The sequence below is a fragment of the Microtus pennsylvanicus genome, chromosome 20 (assembly GCF_037038515.1).
Source record: "Microtus pennsylvanicus isolate mMicPen1 chromosome 20, mMicPen1.hap1, whole genome shotgun sequence".
Lineage (NCBI taxonomy): Eukaryota > Metazoa > Chordata > Mammalia > Rodentia > Cricetidae > Microtus > Microtus pennsylvanicus.
In genome coordinates this window covers 33,998,845-34,018,572 of record NC_134598.1, presented here as the reverse complement: position 1 = coordinate 34,018,572, position 19,728 = coordinate 33,998,845, and the positions used below count along the sequence as shown (strand labels likewise).

The 19,728-nt window shown below is 47.7% G+C and overlaps 1 protein-coding gene across 2 annotated transcripts in view; it reads right to left on the bottom strand.

Moving 5' to 3' along the window:
- Ano4 (anoctamin 4) overlaps window positions 1-17,582 on the bottom strand; it is a 324,827-nt gene extending 307,245 nt beyond the window's left edge. For both annotated transcript variants that reach the window (XM_075954168.1, XM_075954169.1), the window contains exons 1-2: window positions 17,168-17,582; window positions 3,634-3,717 (exon numbers count right to left, since the gene is read on the bottom strand). In XM_075954168.1, the coding sequence (XP_075810283.1) occupies window positions 3,634-3,717; window positions 17,168-17,288 (205 nt within the window). In that variant the 5' untranslated portion in view covers window positions 17,289-17,582. The remainder of the gene's footprint in view (window positions 1-3,633; window positions 3,718-17,167) is intronic.
- Window positions 17,583-19,728: the final 2,146 nt, after the last annotated feature.

The following is a 19,728-nucleotide window of genomic DNA, read 5'->3' as shown; positions in this document are numbered from 1 at the left end:
TATTACATTGTATACAATAAATATCTACCTAAAACACATACTGTCAAATTTACCATAACTATAACTATGTATTCAACATAACTCTATGTATATAATATTTTATTCCTTCAAAAACAAATTTCGAACATAAGGTTTCTAAATAACCCTGAACCCTAAAATTTCAGGTTTTACCAGTTCTTATACGACATCATCGCGAATATTTAGCAATTTTTAATGTTGAAAAGAAACTGCTCTACATGACTGAGGGTTTTTCTAACGTCTGCTCCAGAAATGAAGTCCACTAGCAAATATTTTAATCCGTTTCATTGATACAAATGAGCTATAATAAGAGTCACGTAATTATGATCAAATGTAAATGGGACACTCTAAATTCAGACGCAGCAATGAGGTCAAAGTATTTTGGGGGGAAGGGAGCCAACCAAAAGAGCAGCTGGCATCCAAGAGGCAAGTAGCAGGATTGTCACACCAGGGGCCGGCCCATGCTTCCTCCTGCCTCATCAGTGCTGCCGAGGGAAAGGTGGCCACAGGCAGCTCTCGGTTCTCTTTACGTCCAACGTGCAAAAGTAAGAATAAAGAAAACAAAACAAAAGTTCAGCATCAACATCATCCCTTGCCAGAGTCAAAACTGTGAAGAAAAAGCACAGGAAGCACACCCGGGGCTATCTACAGTTCTTGGGGAGCACGCTGGTGTTCATCACCTGGGGGGTTCATACACGTTTAATACGTGGGTGAGAACTACCATAAAATATGGGGCTGGGGAGATGGCTCAGAGGTTAAGAGCACTGACTGCTCCTCCAGAGGTCCAGAGTTCAATTCCCAGCAACCACACAGTGGCTCACAACCACTTGCAATGAGATCTGGTGCCCTCTTCTGGCCTGTAGGCAGACAAGCGGACAGAACACTGTATACATACTAAAAAATAAATTAATTAGTATATAAAAAAATATGGAGTTGGCCAAGAGTCAAGACATGTTTAAGGGTTTTGCAAGAGTGGTTTTCCTGGGCTTGGATTCTTCCTGACACTTCTGCTCCAGTAGGTTCATGTGCTCTCATGATTGCAGACAACCCCAAAGGCTCAGCCAGTCTCTCTCTCTGAAGACAGTGCCTGGAGATCCAGCCTCTGGCCACTCTGCCTACAATTCCAATTCCCTACAAGGGGTTCTAAGGGGTTGCATGCACACCTCACATGCAAACTCCAATGGCTGTACCCAGCGCATGTACCTGCATCTGGTGTATCCTTTTCCTACTCCCCCCCCCCCCCGTATCTCTGACAATGGCTAGATTCACTGTCACCCCGACTCAGCACCCCAGAGCGCACTTGTCCACCCTCAGACTCAGTCAGGGCCCTCTCACACACCATCCTATCCCTCTCTCTCCGGATGTGCCTCTTGACCCTACGCCCTTGGCTTACTACTGTCTCATGTCAAGACTAGTCACAGCCAGTAACTGGCCCAGGACACGAGATTCTCCCACACAGCAAGCTCACTCACAGCCAGTAACTGGCCCAGGACACGAGATTCTCCCACACAGCAAGCTCACTCACAGCCAGTAACTGGCCCAGGACACGAGATTCTCCCACACAGCAAGCTCACTCTATCTGATCCTCTCTCGTCCGTGCGGGCCATTCAACCTCCAGCTCTGTGACTTCAGGCCCTCCCTCTGTGGCCTCCTGCTGGTTGGCAAATATTTCTGAAACATTCTAAGTATCTCATAGTTTCAAACTAGCCCTGAAGGGTGAGCTCCAAAAGATATTTTTATTGTTGTTATCCTTCATTTGAAAGGAAATCGGTAAAAAAAAAAAAAAAAAGAATCCGTATTCTGCACCAAGTTCTTCCTTTTCATTTTAGTGTTTGTCTCTGCTTTGGCGTCTGAACGAAGTGATGCCGGTCCACAGACTTCATGAGAGGCGAGGGGCAAATAAAGATCCAGGGACCTCTTGCCAGTGAGCAGTCACAGATTCTCAAGTAGATTAGACAGGTGACAAAAGGACAAGCCCTTTATAAAACACACAGGAGTACGGTGCGGGGGTCAAAGGTCTTCGTAGTGTGACTACCAGCATGTTGGCATGCAACTCCTAGCATGTTAGCATGCAACTACTGGCAAGCAACGATTGCAGCCCAGCAAAGTCACAGGCCACACCTTATTCAACTCACCAGGGGGGCGGGGGCTATTTTGCTTTTATAGCATCTTTAAATGCAATGTGATTTGTGTGCCTGTTTATAGCAGAAGGTGTCTACGTTTGGTTTTATGTCCAAATACACTCATGCAACTTCATAATCCAAAGAACTGAAATCCACTTTATAGGTTCATCGTTATCTTATACAGCTCCCCAGCGGGGCAGTTAGAAAGCCACAGCCTAGCGTCTCAGGGCACAGGCCTTCAAGTCTGACAGACTTGTACGGAAACCCTGGGTATATTAATAACTGGATAAAGGATCAAAAGAAATCAAGTCTCCTAATCTGTATGGTGGAGGAACGCTGGTACCTTCTCACAGAGTTCCTGCCGGGTAAAATGGTGAGAATGGGAAGCCAGCAGTGGCTGACAGATACAAAACAAACACAAGTCACGATTACGACTATTTTTTTTTTTAAGTCGCTGCCTGGGAGTCTAGACTCAACATTTTGAAAGAAGTGGAGAGGGCAGCCTCAGCAAACAGAAAAATAAAGGAGGTTAGTCTTCCCCTTTAGGGCACAATAAATGCACTGAAGCTCGAGAAGGAAAGAAAGTAGGAGAGAGTTCGGGGCACACACTGAGCTCTGCCCACAGACTGTGGGTTCCGTGGGCTTTGAGGCAGGCAGGGAAGAGAGCGGCGTGCCCCATCTGCGGACATCAAGTTCCCAATGCCACAGGCTGCAGGGGGTGGAGATGGCATTTCTTAGAAGGAAGGGACAGGGTGGCTAGTACACACAGGATTCCTCAGACCACAGAACACCTTACAGCCGGCTGAAAGCAGAAATCTGAATCGGTGCCTAAGGCCATCCGAGGAGGTGGAGAACATTATGTCCTTCTGGGTCTCTTTCGCCCAGAACCTAACAGAGAGTCTGGCTTTGGGTTTTTAGTACGGCACTGATACCTGCTTCCCATGATCGTCAGACCAGAAAGGACACACCTTTACTCCAAGAATCGGTGGGGAAAAAAAATCCAGGTAGTATTTCATGATATTAGTTTCCTTTTTGCAGTTACAGAAGGTTTCTTTCTAAAAGAATATTTATTAATACTCCAAAGGTATTGGAACGGACCTTCGTTGTGGGACACACCAATCAACGTGCTAAAGCAAATGTCTCGTTTTGGTTTCGAGACAGGGTTTCTCTGTAACTTTGAAGCCTGTCCTGGAACTCTCTCTGTGTAGACCAGGCTGGTCTCTAACTCATAGAGATCCACCTGTCTCTGCCTCCTTAGTTCTGGGATTAAAGGCGTGCGCCACCACCGCAGGGGTAAATCAAATAAACGTTCGAAACTTATTAAAGCAGGAAAAGACCACAGACTAGTTTTTCTAACTCCTTTCAATGGCAGCAAGCATCCACAAGAGGGCGCCCCAGGAAGCGAGCCCGCCAGCAATCTCACGCAGGAACATTTTCTTCCTAAACCACCCAGGTTTACCCGTGTTATATAATCCTCGCGGCAATCGCTCACCTATGGTGATCTGGCTGACACAGCTGTAGTAGCTGCCCGTTGTTGCTGACGACAGGTTATAGCTCGCACTGCTCACGTCCTTGTCTGTCAAGAGATAGGACAAGAAGGTTAGCTTCACGGTTGCCATGACCACGACGCAAGCTGGTGACGGAGAAAAAGAATAAAGCCAGTTCTGCGTCTGTGACGACACAGGTGCTCTCGTACGCACCCGCTGGCTCGTGGGCATTCGTGGGCATTAGGCTCCACGGAGTTCTTTAACTTGTTCAAGCTGTTCAACGCCTTGCAGTATTATTGTCTCCACCTGAACAGGGCAGCTTCTCCGGCTGACCTGAGGCACCGGGAGCTGAGGTACAGCTCCTAAGATTTGCATCCGCCACGGAAAATGTACACCTGGTACACAAGGCCGCGGGTGTGGAATCTGCTGGCTCAACCAAAGTCAGTCCTAAAGCGTAGCCAGCGCGTCTACCTGCCCTAAAGGTGTCATTCCAGATTCTCTCCAAAACCTTCACTAGCCGCCTGTCCTCAGAAGAGTCCGGGAAGGAGATCTATAAGGGAGCAAGGCATCGAAAATGCACACAACACAGACCGAGAGCAAACATCTATTAGTGAAAGGGGGCTGTGAATGGGAACAGAGAACAGACACGAAGGAGAAAAGCATACTGAAAACTCGGAGTCACTAAAAAAGCAGGAGGCTTGAACTAGAAGCGCATGCCTGGGAAGGAAAGCTGTGAATGGACCGGGAAGGCAGAAACACCCCGCTCTCAATGGTATGTCGGGCAGCTAGCGTTCGAAGAAGCGTGGCAATTCGTGACACAAGGACACCGTGTGGAGAAAGGTGCACACTCCTACGGGCTTCAAACAGAAAACAGCCGTCAAAAACTTAAGTATGGCGCTTAAAACAGACTTTTCAGGAGAGTCTTAATATTGATTTTGTCCTCGAGGAAGCAATTTCAAGGAAATAGAAATAGCATGTAACCAGTGGAAAAAGTTGAAACTGAATGAAGTCTGTAGATCCTGGAATCAGGATAGATAGATGATAGATAGATAGATAGATAGATAGATAGATGGATAAGTAGATAGACAGATGATAGAAAGAGAGAGAGACGGATGGATGGATGGATAATAGATAGAAAGATGGATAATAGATAGATGATAGATAATTAGATAGATGATAGAAATATAGATGGATGAATAATAGAAAGATGGATAATAGATGATTGATAAATAGATGATTGATAGATAGATAGATAGATAGATAGATAGATAGATAGATAGATAGACAGATGATAGATAGATGATAGATAGATAGACAGACAGACAGATATGACACCTCACTCTGATGCTTTGGCGTGTTATTTCTCTATAGGTCTCTTTTCCTTTGTAGAAAAGGTGGGGGATAACAAAGGCACTTGACCTACTGTGTGAGCATTAAATCAGCTAATAACAGAGTCTTTCTATAGCCACATCTAGCAGCGTGAAACACTTGCTTGGCGTTAACTATTGTCCCTTTTCGATATTTTCAAAAGACTAAGCATATCTATAAAACATCATGACATTAGGATGTTAGCTAGACAAGAAAACGAGTGGCTGAAAGGCCCCTAAAGTGTCATGGGTTAGCCTCGTCCACATGCTGCTGAATACATGAAAATAAACAATACGCGTGGTGGTTCTGTTCCCGAAAGCTCGAAGGACGGGCTGGGATGACACTGCAGGCGGTAAAGCGCCTTTCAAGTATGAGGAGCTAAGTTGGATTCCACAGAACCCATAATAAAAAAAAGCAAAGCTCCCAGCATGGTGATATTCTGTGCAACCCCACTGAGAGACACACAGAAAGTTGGAGACAGACAGGCCCTGGGGCTCGCTGGTTAGCCAGCCTAACCTGCCTGGCACGGTCCCCCCAAAAAATAAACAACTCAAGAGGTGTCCTCTGGCCTTGACATGCAGCTGCAATACATGCAGACACACATGAATACACACGCGCTAATACACAATCAAAAACACCTGAGTAAAAACAGAACTAAATCACATGGCTCATGGAGTCATACATGGACAGTGAACCTGCATGCAAAAATAATAAAAATAACTTCCACTCAAGTGAGCACAGTGGTGGGGAAAGAGAGCTTAATCCTGAAAGGGTGTAGGGGGCATGGCTAGGTCTCGTCAAATACGCTTTGTTACTGGGCCTGGGTCGTGGTCCCGCGGGGTTCATCTCGCGACCCTGCATTTAATTATAAACTTCTCTTCCCCGCTTATGCAAAAGTTATAGTTCATAACTTTTTACAAAGAAATCCAGAGGGTGGATATCGTGGTGGGACAAATCTGGAGTGTCAATTCGGCACAAAAAGTAAGAGAAAGAGAAGGTAGAAGAGTCGGCCCAGTGGTTCTCAACCTTCCCAATGCTGCGACCCTTTAATACAGTTCCTCATGTTGTGGTGACCCCCCCACCATAAATTTATTTCATTGCCACTTCATAACTGTGAGTTTGCTACTGTTATGAATCATAATGTAAATATCTATGTTTTCTGATAGCCTTAGGGTCATGACCCACACTAGAAAGATAATTAAAGCCAGTCTGAGAGAATGGAAAAATTATCTGTGGTCATTTCAACCCCACAAAGGGGTCATGACTCACACCAGAAAAAATAATTAAAACCAGTCTGATAGACTGGAAAAAATACCAGCAAAGATAGATGGTCCATACCCCAAACAGTCAATATCCTAGTTGAAGTTCTTTGCGAAAAGATTTAAGAGGGAAAAAAATAAACTGTTGGCTATTTTTATACAGAAAAAAAAAGAAAAGTAATTGATAACGGAGACAAACGCAGAAGAAGAGCAGATTATGCAAGCAAGCTGTATCTGTGAAGTTGTCCCTGATCCGCACTGTGCCTCTGAAAGTCATTTATCTGTTGTTCTAAGCAAGGGGGCTCTGGGTAACAGAATCTGTCTGTAGGCTGGAAATGGGAGCAAATTAGCACTTTTGCCTCAAACAACAAGATCTGACTAGCACAACAACAACAAAATCAGACGTCACGCAAGCTCACCTTTCATCTGATCGAGGGAGAGAAAGAGAGAACTGGACGTGACAAGTCCTTCCACAAAAATCTGGTACGTGTAAGGGATGCGGAACAAAAATTATGACTATAGAATAATGATTAGTCTGATCTGAGAGGTTTAAAAAACTTAAAGTACTAAGCAATAAAAATATGCAAGAAGGCCGGTGCTCAAAAGCCAAAGTATTACTCAAGGAAGAGTTAACACAGTAAATCTAGAACAACTTAAAAAATATGATGAGAACACCTAACATCAAGAAAGTTTAAGTAAGCCTGGCTGTGGTGAAGCACACCTGTAATCCGGGCACTCGGGAGGCAGAGGCAGGCGGATCTCTGTGAGTTCGAGGTCAGCCTGGTCTACAGAGCGAGTTCCAGGACAGCTAGGTCTGTTACACAGAGAAACCCTATCTTGAAGAAAAAAGAATGGAAGGAAGGAAGGAAGGAAGGAAGGAAGGAAGGAAGGTAGGAAGGAAGGAAGGAAGGAAGGAAGGAAGGAAGGAAGGAAGGAAGGAAGGAAGGGAAGGAAGGGAAGGAAGGAAGGAAGGAAGGAAGGAAGGAAGGAAGGAAGGAAGGAAGGAAGGAAGAGCTTTTAAGTAAAGGCACAAGAGCAATTATAAAAAGCAATGGAAAACCACAAATTTCCAGAACCCTTCAACGGGCTCAGGAGTAGAGGTGGGGTAGAGGATGAGAGACCAGATGTAATAAAAAGTTAAAATTAGCAAAAGGGAATAAGAAAATTGCGTAGAAGAAAAGGCAGTAAGAAGTGAGAAGCTAGGAGAACGCCAGTGCCTATTAGTGACCACGTACATGCGAACGCCTTGGTGCTGCCGTTCAAAACATCGTGAGATCGATTTACAAAAGCAAACATTGTTTATGAAAGAAACGTCTAAAATACGATGCAAGGAACATGGAAGTGACAGATAGAAACGGGTATGGACTCCGAGCTGAAATCGTAACAGAGAGCAAGTAAATATTATCCCAAATTAACCCACGGTATGGGTCGCCTGTAGAGGAACAGGCCACCAGAGAATCAGTAATGGCCACAGACATCTCGGGGTTCAATTCTCTGGGAAGATATGAAAAGCTCACCGCTGTGCATTCACAGTAACTACAAAACGTATGACAAAATGGAAATTAATCTATTGCTATATGGCACCACAAAGTTGGCAAATTCAGCATCAGATGGGAGGAGAGTTTAACAAAGATTTAATGACTGGTTGGACAAGTAAGAATTTAGTGCACACACACACACACACACACACACACACACACACACACACACACGAAGACAGGAAGGAAGATGATCCTAGGACTGGGAGGACGACAGAGGGTGGTGGGGGTCAGGATGATCAAAATGCATTATGCATATGCATGAAACTCTTTATCATGCACGGTTAACCTATGCTAACAAGACATTTTTTCAGCCTTAGCAGAGGTCTAGGGAGATGACTCAGCAGGTGGAGTGCCTGCTGGGTAAACATGACAACCTGAGTCTGGATCACTGAACCCTAAGAAAAGCCAGGCACGGAGGCATGCTCTTGTGACCCCAGCATTTGGAGGGCAGGCTTGCAAAGACAAGTGGATCCCTGAAACCCACTGACCACCAGCCTAGCCTAACCTAGCTTCAGGTTCTGTGAGAGGCCCTGTTTCAAAAATAAAGGTTGAGAGCAAGCAAAGAAAGACGCCCAGCATTGACCTCTGGCTTCACAAACACAGAAAAGTTAAGTAACATGAATAATCTGTTTAGTCCTCACTCCTGAGAGAGAACGCACATTCTTAATCTCTTTTATTGCATTTTGTGTGTGTGTGTGTCTGGTGTGCACACATGTCATAGCACACGTATGACGGTCAGAGAACAGCTCGTGGGAGCCAGTTCCTGAGACAGAACTCAGGTCAGCAGGCGTGGTGGAAAGCTCCTTCACCCGCTGAGACATCTTATCGGCCCCTTCGCATTTTTAACTAGTAAGCCTGTAGTAAACTTTCACAAGACTTGATGATACATTAGATCATACAGTAAATCTCAACAATTACAAGACAAATCAACATCCCCAAAGGTTATATTTTCCAACTTTAATCTGTGATATCATGTGTATTCTTTTTGGACAATGGAGCAAGGAAAGATTGGTGACTCTGTGTGTGTGTGTGTGTGTGTGTGTGTGTGTGTGTGTGTGTGTGTGTGCGCACGCGCGCGTGCACATGTGCACACGCACCCAAGAACTACAAATCAAGATCTCCATTTCAACAAGATACCCATGGGACTTGCCACCTCATTAAAACAAGAGGCATCTCTCCACAGCATAACTTCAGCATTTGGAGGCAATATTCCAAAGGCTTGGGAACCAACCAAAGATATGTTTAAGGGTCTCTGTGATCTAGCTTGTGCAGGGAGCTGGGAGAAGCACAAAGTGACAGGAAGGACAAAACCCAAGGAAATGTCAGACCGCAGCGCACAGATAGCCTGAGGCCGTGGGGAGAGAGAAGACAGCTAAGGTGCTGCCCAAGCAGTTGTTCCTCAGAAAGATCTGCTCTGAGGCGGGGAGACCCTTTTTTAAAAGGAGACCTTTTAGCTGAAGTGTAACACCCTTCCAATAAGATGCCCAGATCCCTGGTTTACGCTCCAACGAAAATGATCACAAGATGAGCATAGGACACATTTCACCTTGCCATCCATCTGTGGAGAAAGCAGCTGAGGAAAATTGCATCAAACAGGAGCTGTGGTGGGGCCCTCACACCACCAGGCAAATGGCAAGTTAGACCAGCATCACCTCTGGGATGGGTTTTGAGGCACGCAGCTCAAACTGCCATAAACCACAAGAATGCTGTCCTGTGATGTCCCATTTGCAGTACAGAAACATTTCTAATATCTTCTTTATTTCCTCTCTGTATTGTGATAGTCACCTCTGCCTGACGGTGAGCAGCAGGCACCGAGCAGCGCCAGACACACAGATGTGCGGGGAGTCCTCTCTGAGACGCTGACAGATCCATCAGAGTGTAGCGCGCCTGCCTCCATACAAAAGCGGACCTCTTAATGCTCTGACAAAGGCAAACAGCATGTCACGTGCGCCTGCTCCACTCTGCTCCGGGGACGCCCTGGCTTTCATGGCTCCAAACGATCTTTACCGCCTTCTGGAAGTCAGCCCGGGTTGCAGGAGGACTGGAGTACCCACCCTCACCATCCTCTCCCTGTCCTGAGGAAAACCCACATTCCCAAAGAGCAAAGACAACCCTCAGGCAGCTGGGTGCACAGTGCCTGGCTCTGCCTAGCGGACACAAGGCGCAACGAATGTCTGCCAAACGGCTCCAGAAAGCTTTCAAACACCTTAATCACCGTTCATGCATTTTAAGGACCGTGCCTGACACTCATTATCTCTGCCACTTCTCTTGGATCCCCTCTAGCAACAGCCCCCTAACGGAAGCCCTTTCGTGAACCTTAATTAGAGAACTCTTTTGTCATTAAACCCACTCAGTTCCACACTGAAAAAAAAATCACACATTCCAAGTTCATTTTCACCAGAGAATAAAGACCTGAGCCTTACTATTACAATGAAAGATTCATTAAACAGGCAGGTTGTATTTGGACTTCCAGAAACCACAACACTGAATGCATAGTAAGCCTTCACAGAGGGTAGACTGAATTCTTTCTTCTAGAACTTTCCTTGGGAGCCAAAGGTGGAGCATCTGTCTAGTCTACATTCTCATAGAAAAATCCACAGCATTGTCTGTTACAAGTTGGGTGTTTGTGTCCCGAGATTTTCATTAGCACATGTTGAAGCTGTAACCCCCAAGGCACTGGTATATGGTATAGGCTCTTTAGGAAAGAACTGGCTTTAGAATGTAGGACCCTCACGGTGATATCGGTGGACACAAAGAAAACAAATATATTGTTCTCCCTATGAGCACACACCTAGGAGGGCACAAGCCAACCACAATGAGGAGGCAACTATCTGCAAGCCAGGAAGTGTCCGTTACTAGACACGGGATCTGCCAGCACCTTAATCTTGGACTTTCCACCCTGAAGAACCTGTTAGAAACAAATGTCTGCTGTTGGGATGTTAGTATGGAATATACTAAGACACTTTTATTGAAAAGTACATATATAATGTTTACATGAGAGAAGTAAAATGACTCTTCATAGAATCAAAATAAAATTTCAACTTCCTTTTACCCCAAGAAGAAACTTACACAATGTGAAAGGCCGAAGGTCAAAGAAGAAACTTTGCAGAAACTCCTTAGTCAAAGGCTCCTAATCAGTGTTGCCCACGATGGTCTGTCTTGCATAACAGCAAGCATGCCAGGTGGTGATGGCTGCATGCAGGAGAAGTCCTCAAAGAGCTCCCCAGTGTCGTCTGTAGTGAAACATGACTCCTAGCATGGGTCTCATTTCACTGTAGCAAGAATGCTTGTCTTTTTTTTTTTTCCTCTTCAGGATGTCACTGCATTTTGGAAGCTTAAGGCTGTTTTGTTTGCACATTTCAATAGGAAGATGGAATCTCGATGATTTGGGCAATACTGTCGTTAATGGTGTAGCTGCTGATACGCTGCCCGTGCTCCAGGAAATTCCGACCGTTGTGCATGCAGACAACTCCAAGTTCTGGGATGGACACACACACACGCACACATGCACTCATGCACCCATGCATCACGCAAGCATGAAGGGACTGGCTGAGAAATAGGATAAAAGTTTCAGCAGAAGGAGCGGGGATGAGACAGAGCAAAGGGGCAGAAAGGACTAAAATTCACGATATACATTTATAAAGTGGTCAAAGAATAAAAATAAAAGATTTAAAGTATGAATAAAGTTGGGGACAGTCAGGCACACCTGCCATCCTAGCTACTCAGGCAGCTGGAAAGAGAGGACCATCTGAGCCCAGGGTGTCAGGGCTAGCCTTGGGTACACAGAGGTGACATCTCTAAAGGGAAGACAACAGCTTGGGAGTGGAGGATGGACCATTGGAGGGCTCTCTGCTATAGCCCACTCTAGCGTCCACTCAGTCCTCCAGGCAGGCAGGCAGGCAGTCAAGGGCTGACCACACACCAGGCACAGTGCTGGGCACCTGGAACGCAAAGATGGAAGGCATGGAGCTTGGACTCTCTGAGCTCTTACAATGCACTGGGTGCAGTACGAAGCAGGAAGCTACTAGGGAAATCTGTCTTTAGCTTTACCCTAAGACGTCCTGGACGAGGGAACAAGTGACATGGAGATTTCAGAAGACACGAGACCCGGATGAGGAAGGTGGAGCTGTGTTTCAGCGAATGCACCCAGGAAACCCCCAAAAGCACTCATCACCTACTCCCCTAAAGTGTAAGACATAACCAAGGACAAGAAGGGTGGGCAGGCTAGATCCCTCTCCTCGGCAGAGGGGAGCCAGGAAAGAGTTTCAGGCAGAAAAATCCCAGAATGAGGTATGCACGCTGGACCAGCAGCTGAGATGCTGTTGCTGTGTTCATCTGAGTAATGGCGCTGGTCGGGGTAAGGGAGAGGGATAAACCGAGGTGGAATGTCTTAAGTACAAGAACCCACAGGACTTGGTGGGTGAGTTTCTTGGCTGGAAGAAGCAGTTGGCGGTTAATAGCTAACACAAAGAACAGTCAGTCTTCCATGTCTGCAGGTTCTGCATCCAAGGAGTCAGCTGAGCACAGAAAATATCTTTTTTTTTTAAACACATTGGGTGCGTACTTGTTACTTTTCATTACATTCAGTAGCTGCCCCCTAAGCAACGGCTGTCCTAATCTCCAATTGCAACTCAGCAGCTACCAGGACTGGCCGTATCGGTCACAGTCAGGCGGGAATTCTGTCCCCTCAGGCTCCAGCTCCATCACAGCTGCTAAAGGCAACTTTATCCAGATCTCTGTCACTCAGCAGAACTCTGTATTCTAAGGCTGAGGTGGAATTCTGCTCTCTCAGAGAGTTGAATAGCGAGCAGCTAACCTTGCTATTCTAGATCGCGTCTCCCCCAGAAACCAGACGTCCTTCTGCTGCTCAGCCCCCACTTAAGAACCCTAGCTACACACGGTTCCTCCCTACCGCTTCCTGACCGCTGTTTGCTGACTCAGCCTCCTGAACCTGGGTTAACTGTATTGAATCAAACAAATGCAACACCTCTTCGCATCGTTAAGCAAATATTCCGCCGCATAAACGAATGTAATACGTCTTACATTAATATTCCACAACACTTGTTATCACTGTCTAAGCAACACAACCACTTCCGTAGTAATCTCATTGGTTAGGTATTATCACAGGTACAGAAATGACTTAAAGAACACAGGGGGACACATGCAGATTATATGCAAACATGCCATGTTTGGGCATGCATGGATTGGGGACTCTGTGGACTACATTGATGAATCTTGACTGCCAATTTGACAGGAGCTAGAATGACCTTGGAGGCTTTTCTAGATTAGATGATAGGAGACAGGAAGATGCTCCCCAGATGTAAGTGGCCATACCATGAGATGAGGTCCCAGACACATGTCCGACATGCTAGCTGAGAACCAGTGTTCGTGTCTCTCGGCTTCCTGACTGAGGCTGTGATGTGACTGGCTGTTCTAATCTCCAGTCACGATGACTTCCCAGTCACAAAGGACTACACCTTCAAGCTACGAGTCAAAGTAAAATAAACCCGCCATTCGGGAGAGAAACGGTGCCATTTCCTTCATCCTGGGCTGCCCTGGGCTCAAGCTAGAGCCTGAACATGGTTTGAGTCCCGCAGTTGGAGCCATCCCCTGGAGACTGGAATTCTGGGTTGTGTACACACTGAGTTGTCATCGGTCAAGGGGCGTGCAAGGAGAAAAGTCTAGCAGACAGCTGAGAGGCACACACAGCTCCTGCATCAAAGAAGCTCTGAGCCGATGTCTATGTGGAGACACTTGAAAGAAAATGAAGTCAAGAAGGAGAAATGACAACCTGGGCTCCTTGTTCAAGGCTCCCTTGATTCGCACACTGCACTGAGTGCCTCCCACAGCAGTCCACCTGTGCCCTCTTCCAATCAGAAGTACTGGCCTGGATCGCCACTGCCTTCTAGCCGTGGCTCCAGCCAGCCTTCCGGCAAGGAGTACCCACGCTCCTACGAACACATATGTGGCTTCATCTTTCCTGCTCATCCTAAGGACGCCCATTCACTTCCAGGCTTTAGAGCCAAACTCCCTACATCGGCATGTGGGCTCCTTCACCAACAGAGGCTGAGCCAGTTCCTTGGCCTGTCTGTGCCACTATCTCTTCAAATGAATGGGGTTAGCACGGGACTAGTTTCCGGAATGGTCTTTCATGATGAACTGCTGGGGTAGCTCACATCAAGCAGTATTATTAATCTTTGTGTCCAGGCAACACCTCACATTCTACTTAACACCAGGAGACTTCGTTCCCCCAAGTCAGGCCTCTCACTAAGAGACAAAGTCTGCCCCTGGAGCCCTTGATAAGTATATACCCAAGCCTATCTACGTAACTGAGAGTGGAGTCATAAAAGGTCAAGGTCAAACCCTAGATGAACACCGACTTACACCAAAGAGTCAGAAAACAAGGAATTTAGGAAAAGCAAGGATGCGCGGTCACAACACAGCCAGCTATGACTGTGTGATCTTCCTGTCTTCTGCTTGGTCTCTCTGCTCTAGCCACACTGCCTTCTGACCAGCCTTGAATGTGACCACTCATTTCTGCCATGGGGTCTTTTTACACTTAGGATATTTTAGCAGCCATCTCACCCACCCCCGCCCCAGACACACACACACATACAGTGGAACACCCTGCTCCTTCTCTCCTAACCACTTGGGTCTCTGTAGGAGCATCTCCCCAGAGAGGCCTTCCCTGCATGAAATAGCCACTATGTCACCTCTCTGAGTTCCTTACTGAGCATCCTTGAGATCCCAGATTGCCACTCAAGGCCATCCCTGCAGGTCCAAAGACAAGGCTCTTCCTGGATCAGACAGGGACGTGGCTCCTTGCTTTCTACTGCATGGCCAGCCATTTCTCTCCAAGACAGGCCTGTCACCCATCCTTAGCCTTGTACATATTGTTATGTAACGAACTAAAAGTGGTTAGGAGCCTAACTATTTAAAGGACAAGAAAAGGAATTTCGATAGTGAGTATAAAGGGTTGAAGCTTTAACAACCAAGTCTTACAAATCACCCTGTTCAGGGAACAGATGCTTATCAAAGAGCTTGTCACAATTTCATACTACCCCCTCCCCTCACATTCCTCACATTTGAGTTTAGACAGTGGCCTAAAAGAAAAATTCATCTTAAAATATAGAAAGAGCATGTTCTAATCCTGTATGGGAAAAGGCATACTGAAAGGGAACAAAGGTGACTGGCGTCTGCTGCAGCTAAAATGCATACATAAGGTAGATCTCTCTAACACAACACCCGAGCTCTACAGTATAGCTCTTCATCCTCTGGGTACAGAAGCCAGACCTCGCTAACCTAAAACATGCGATCTACCGTGTAAACTGTTCATTCTCTGGGTAGCCCCAGTGCTAACAGTAGGATTGAGGCATTTATTAGATCAATCAAATGAATATAAAAGTTAGATTTTCTGCACTGTAGGCAAATATAATTGCTTCCAACCATTCTCTGTCAATACTACCTAAACCCCTATTCAAAGTAGAACTGAAACGGAGCATTTTTACAAGCAGTTCGAGTGTCTGGAAAACGATGTGTGTAGAAGGCTCCGAAGCCCCACCAAACATGTCAGATAATGATCTTCAGACCATTCCACAAGCAGAGAACATACTGCATGTGCTCCGATCTGTTTCTCTTTAGGTGCTTCCGTAAGCTGAAAACTCTGGCGGACTAATCCACCAGAGAGACACCTGAAGTCATGTCACCACGAACCTAAGCCTTAACGTGGACTTGGTAGCCAACTGTATGCACATGTTAGGAAGAGGGAAAGAAGGAGAATATTTAAAATAACGCAAATTCTAACTGATACTGTATTTAAATCAGTTTACTTGCCTTTAAGTGCGTAAAGAACCCGTGCGATTCTTAAGTACCCCCAAATTAATCAGCCCCCATTTCCTCTGATTACTGAATATGCTTGCTTTTCACAGTAATTTCACTTATTATGACTTCGTTTTCCCACCTGGGTGCCCAGTGAATCTCTCAAGTTTTTAGAAACTTATAAAACTGGTTATTATGTAAACCTATTCCTGAAGGTATCCTGAGGGCAGCATCTACAGTGACTTAAAAAAAAATCAGAAGTTAGACCCTTTGATAGGAAAAGGAGCAAATTTAGTGAGATTTTGGCAAGTGAATATGCCTAAAACACCTTCAGGATATTGAATTCTCCCCCACATAGGAACACAGGAAAGAAGAAGTTGTATGTCAGATGGGTAAGGAATATGAACAATCACATTCCAGAATAAAAAGGAAAAAAATTGCTTTGAATGAAAAGTAAAGCACAGGCCACTCTGTATGTCCTTTATGATGTAGTCACGGTGAGTTAGTGGTTCCCAAGGATCAATATCAAATGCCGTGAGATACCCAAATCATCAGAGAGAGAGAGAGAGAGAGACCTCCCCCCTTTAACCTTGGGGAAAAGATCAGGGGACAGACATCACAGGCCTGGGGACCAAAACCTCAACAACCAGGAGCACCCATTGCCTCCCAGCATCGCCGACTTCCAAGGGTCCCTGCAAAACACCCCCAAGACTGCTCACAACCTTCTCCTTGAAACTCAAAAATCTAGATGTTATCACAGCTGACTGCACGCAGGGGAAGGGCGGGCGGGCAGCCTGCAAGCTTGCTTCCGATAAACCCACGCTCAGCAGCCTTCCTGATAAAGGACTGGGGAGAATGGCTTTTCTTCCCCACACAAGCAGGAATGTTGAACGAAACTGCCCTGCTAGGATTGCTCGCAGGATCTCAAGCCTTCACTGAGACTGCTTTTAGCACTGAGCCATGCCCTCACATGTCTGTAGACGTCTAAGTACTCAGATACATACTCTTTAATCGAGAAACGGGGTGAGGGAATCACACCTTGGATTGCCTCAGAACTTTTATTTGCCTCAATCTAATTTCCCTTTTGCATCAAAAAAAAATCCGTGCATATTATTTTAACTCCACGGCATCTGTCAGGGATGTTCTCGCCTCACTTTTACAGATGGAGACGTGCTGGAGCAGAAAAGTTTAAATAACTTGCCCAAGGTCAGACAGGGACAAGACAGCCTCAGAGCAAACGCATGTCCCTCAAGTTCAAGGCTCAAACCCTAAGCAGAATCTGACACCCCGCGTCCCTTGTGAGAACTCCACTGAGAGTGGAATTTTTCTGGAGCCCCGAAGCTCCCCAATGTGAGCCTTCTGGGGTCCCCAGGGGCTCAACTGGCAGGTGCCCGCCTCCTGGTTCCCAAGCAGCCTCCCTTTGCCGCGGAAGTGGGTCCCTGAGCCTAAGGGTTTGGCTCCCTGCCTGGCAGCCCCGCAGACATACTCGAACCCGAAGTTTCCCGGGGTGTCGGTTCGGTCCCACGCCCCGCCGGCCCGCCCGCCAGCCGTACCGTAGGCGGTGAGAGAGGCCATCCTGGCTCGCGTCCGGCGCAGGCTGGCCAGCGCGTCTGCAAGAGCGGCCGCCTGAGCGCCGCGCCCCTGGACGGCGAGCCCCTGGCCCGGCGAGTGCATGCGCTCGGCTCCCACGGCACGGGGCCGGGCTCCGGAGCATGCCCAGTCAGCCCGCCACGCTCCGGAGAGGTGCGGCGTGTGGGAGCCTCGGCCCGGACTCGGTGAAGAGGGTGTGGGCAGCGGGCGCGCTCCGGGGGCGCCCCGCGGGGATGCAAACCGCGGCCGCGGCGGAGCCGAGAGGAGGGCGGAGGCCGGAGGGACCCGGCTGGGTGCGAGCCAAATGCTGCCTCCCTGCCCTGAACCCGGAAGGATGGGATGGTCCAGGTGGTGCGGGCTGAACCGGAGCGACCCGGGAGGCGCCACAACCTCCCTGAATAGACCTCTGGCTCTCCCTAGGCGAGATCCGCTGGAGAGCGCGCTCAGGACGCAGGGGGTGGGTCCGACGGTCTCTCAGGCACTATGCCCAGCCCAGGGGACGGGCTTAGAAGGGGTTGGCCTGGCCTCTACGGAAGCCAAAGCCCAGGGGAGAGTGGCAACCTTGACTGGAGGACTTTTAGGGTGAACAGGGAGCACCAAGTCCATAATTCTGACCACAGCAGTTCAGGCCCATCCCAGCACGTTGCCCATCACCTTTAGTGGGACTTTGGAAGTTGTGAGCAGCTTTCTGTCCCGCTCTGACGACTTCGCCTCCTGGAGAGGGGATGACACATAGTTTGCTGAATGACTGGATGGGTGCCTCTTTGCAAACCCACACGTCCTGTTTTGAGAACACTGGTCTGGAAATCTCCTGGCTGGGAAGTGGAGAGTGGATGAGAGAGAGAGAGAGAGAGAGAGAGAGAGAGAGAGAGAGAGAGAGAGAGAGAGAGAGAGAGAGAGAGAGAGAGCGCTGTGGGCAGCTTAGCACGAGAAAAGGAAAGGTGACACGGTGGCCCTGTGGTCGGGTGCCCTGGAGGCCTTGCAGTTCCCAGCGGTACAGTCTTGCAGACACAGTGATCACCCTTGACATCAGGCTGATGGGGATGGCAATGCCACCTTTAAAAGAACCAGCACCAGTGAATTTGGATAGAAGAGAGGCCGTCAAGGCTCGTCTTCTATGCTTGGGACTGTGCCACCTCGTGTGGCAACATCAAGGAGGAGAAATTTGGCGAGGCAAGACCTGGAGGCTCTCTAGGAGGCTTTTCGAGATGCTTGGCAGCGTGCACCCCTGTGATTAGCCTGACCTTGCCTAACCCAGCCTTCCAAATTCCACTTCCCTTTGGGCTGGTGACCTAGAGCAGCGGGGTACAGCAGGTGACCAGAGAGCCAGGCTCTAGAAGGCATCAGTCCTCACACTTCCTCCTTTTGGAAGAAAGGAGGCCGGGACCAGAGAGGGGTCAGGCTAGCCCCAGGTAGTCAGGCTTTATCCGCGTCTGTCAGCTACCTTCATGCTGGGTGACCTTCTCCAGACACCCTCTCAGAGCTCCACGGCACGATCTACAGAGTTAACACTCCTTGCCCACCACACAGGACTGTCGTGAGACTTGAGTGGGCTCTGGACAGTGTCATCCCCAGGCCCCGCCTCTACTCCCTGTTGAAGGCAGCTTCTCCATCCGGGTCTCTTCACCTTGGCTCTGCCCAGCTCTACTTACGGCTGGACGTGAATCTGTGGTCATCCGTGTAGCCTGGACGTGAATCTGTGGTCATCCGTGTAGCTTTCAGTGGGTTGCTGTGGAGCTCCTGACTGGAAGCACCCTCCAAGCCTCCACGTGGGCCTCAGAAGCCTTATTCCACCTCACCACCCAGCACTCCTCAGCGTCCTAGGCCGAGTGCTTATCTCAGGGTGTTCTCTCTCCTGACGGCCCTCCCGAAACCTGAAGCTGCCTCTGCCTCCTCTCAGTGCTCCCCAAGCCATGCGGTGTTGGCTGTGACCTCTCGTTCTCGCTCCTATTGCCACTGTCCCAGCTAGTGTAGAGTCTCGAGGAAAGACCATAATAATGAGTTACAAATTGTACTTTAATTCGTCTTGGCAGGTCTTTCTAATTAGCATGAAAGGGAGTCTCTAATTAATTAACTTACACTTCTCTTAAGGTTACTTCTGGCCGGGCGGTGGTGGCGCACGCCTTTAATCCCAGCACTTGGGAGGCAGAGGCAGGCGGATCTCTGTGAGTTCGAGGCCAGCCTGGTCTACAAGAGCTAGTTCCAGGACAGGAACCAAAAAAAGCTACGGAGAAACCCTGTCTCGAAAAATCCAAAAAAAAAAAAAAAAAAAAAAAAAAAGGTTGCTTCTGCCCAGACAAAGCAAGTCCTTCAAGTATTCAGACCCTTTAGAAGAAATAAGGTAGCGAACTCTGCACCTTTTATTTATTTTTATTTTATTTGAGGAATTGATGACAAAGTCTACCTCATCCTTTGTGAGGTTGGTAATGAGCCTGTCCATAGTTCTCAGGTCCTGTGTTGTGTGACTGAGACCTTGGAGCAGCCTACTGGGTGCTGCAGAAGGGAACAAGGCAAATGGAGAGTT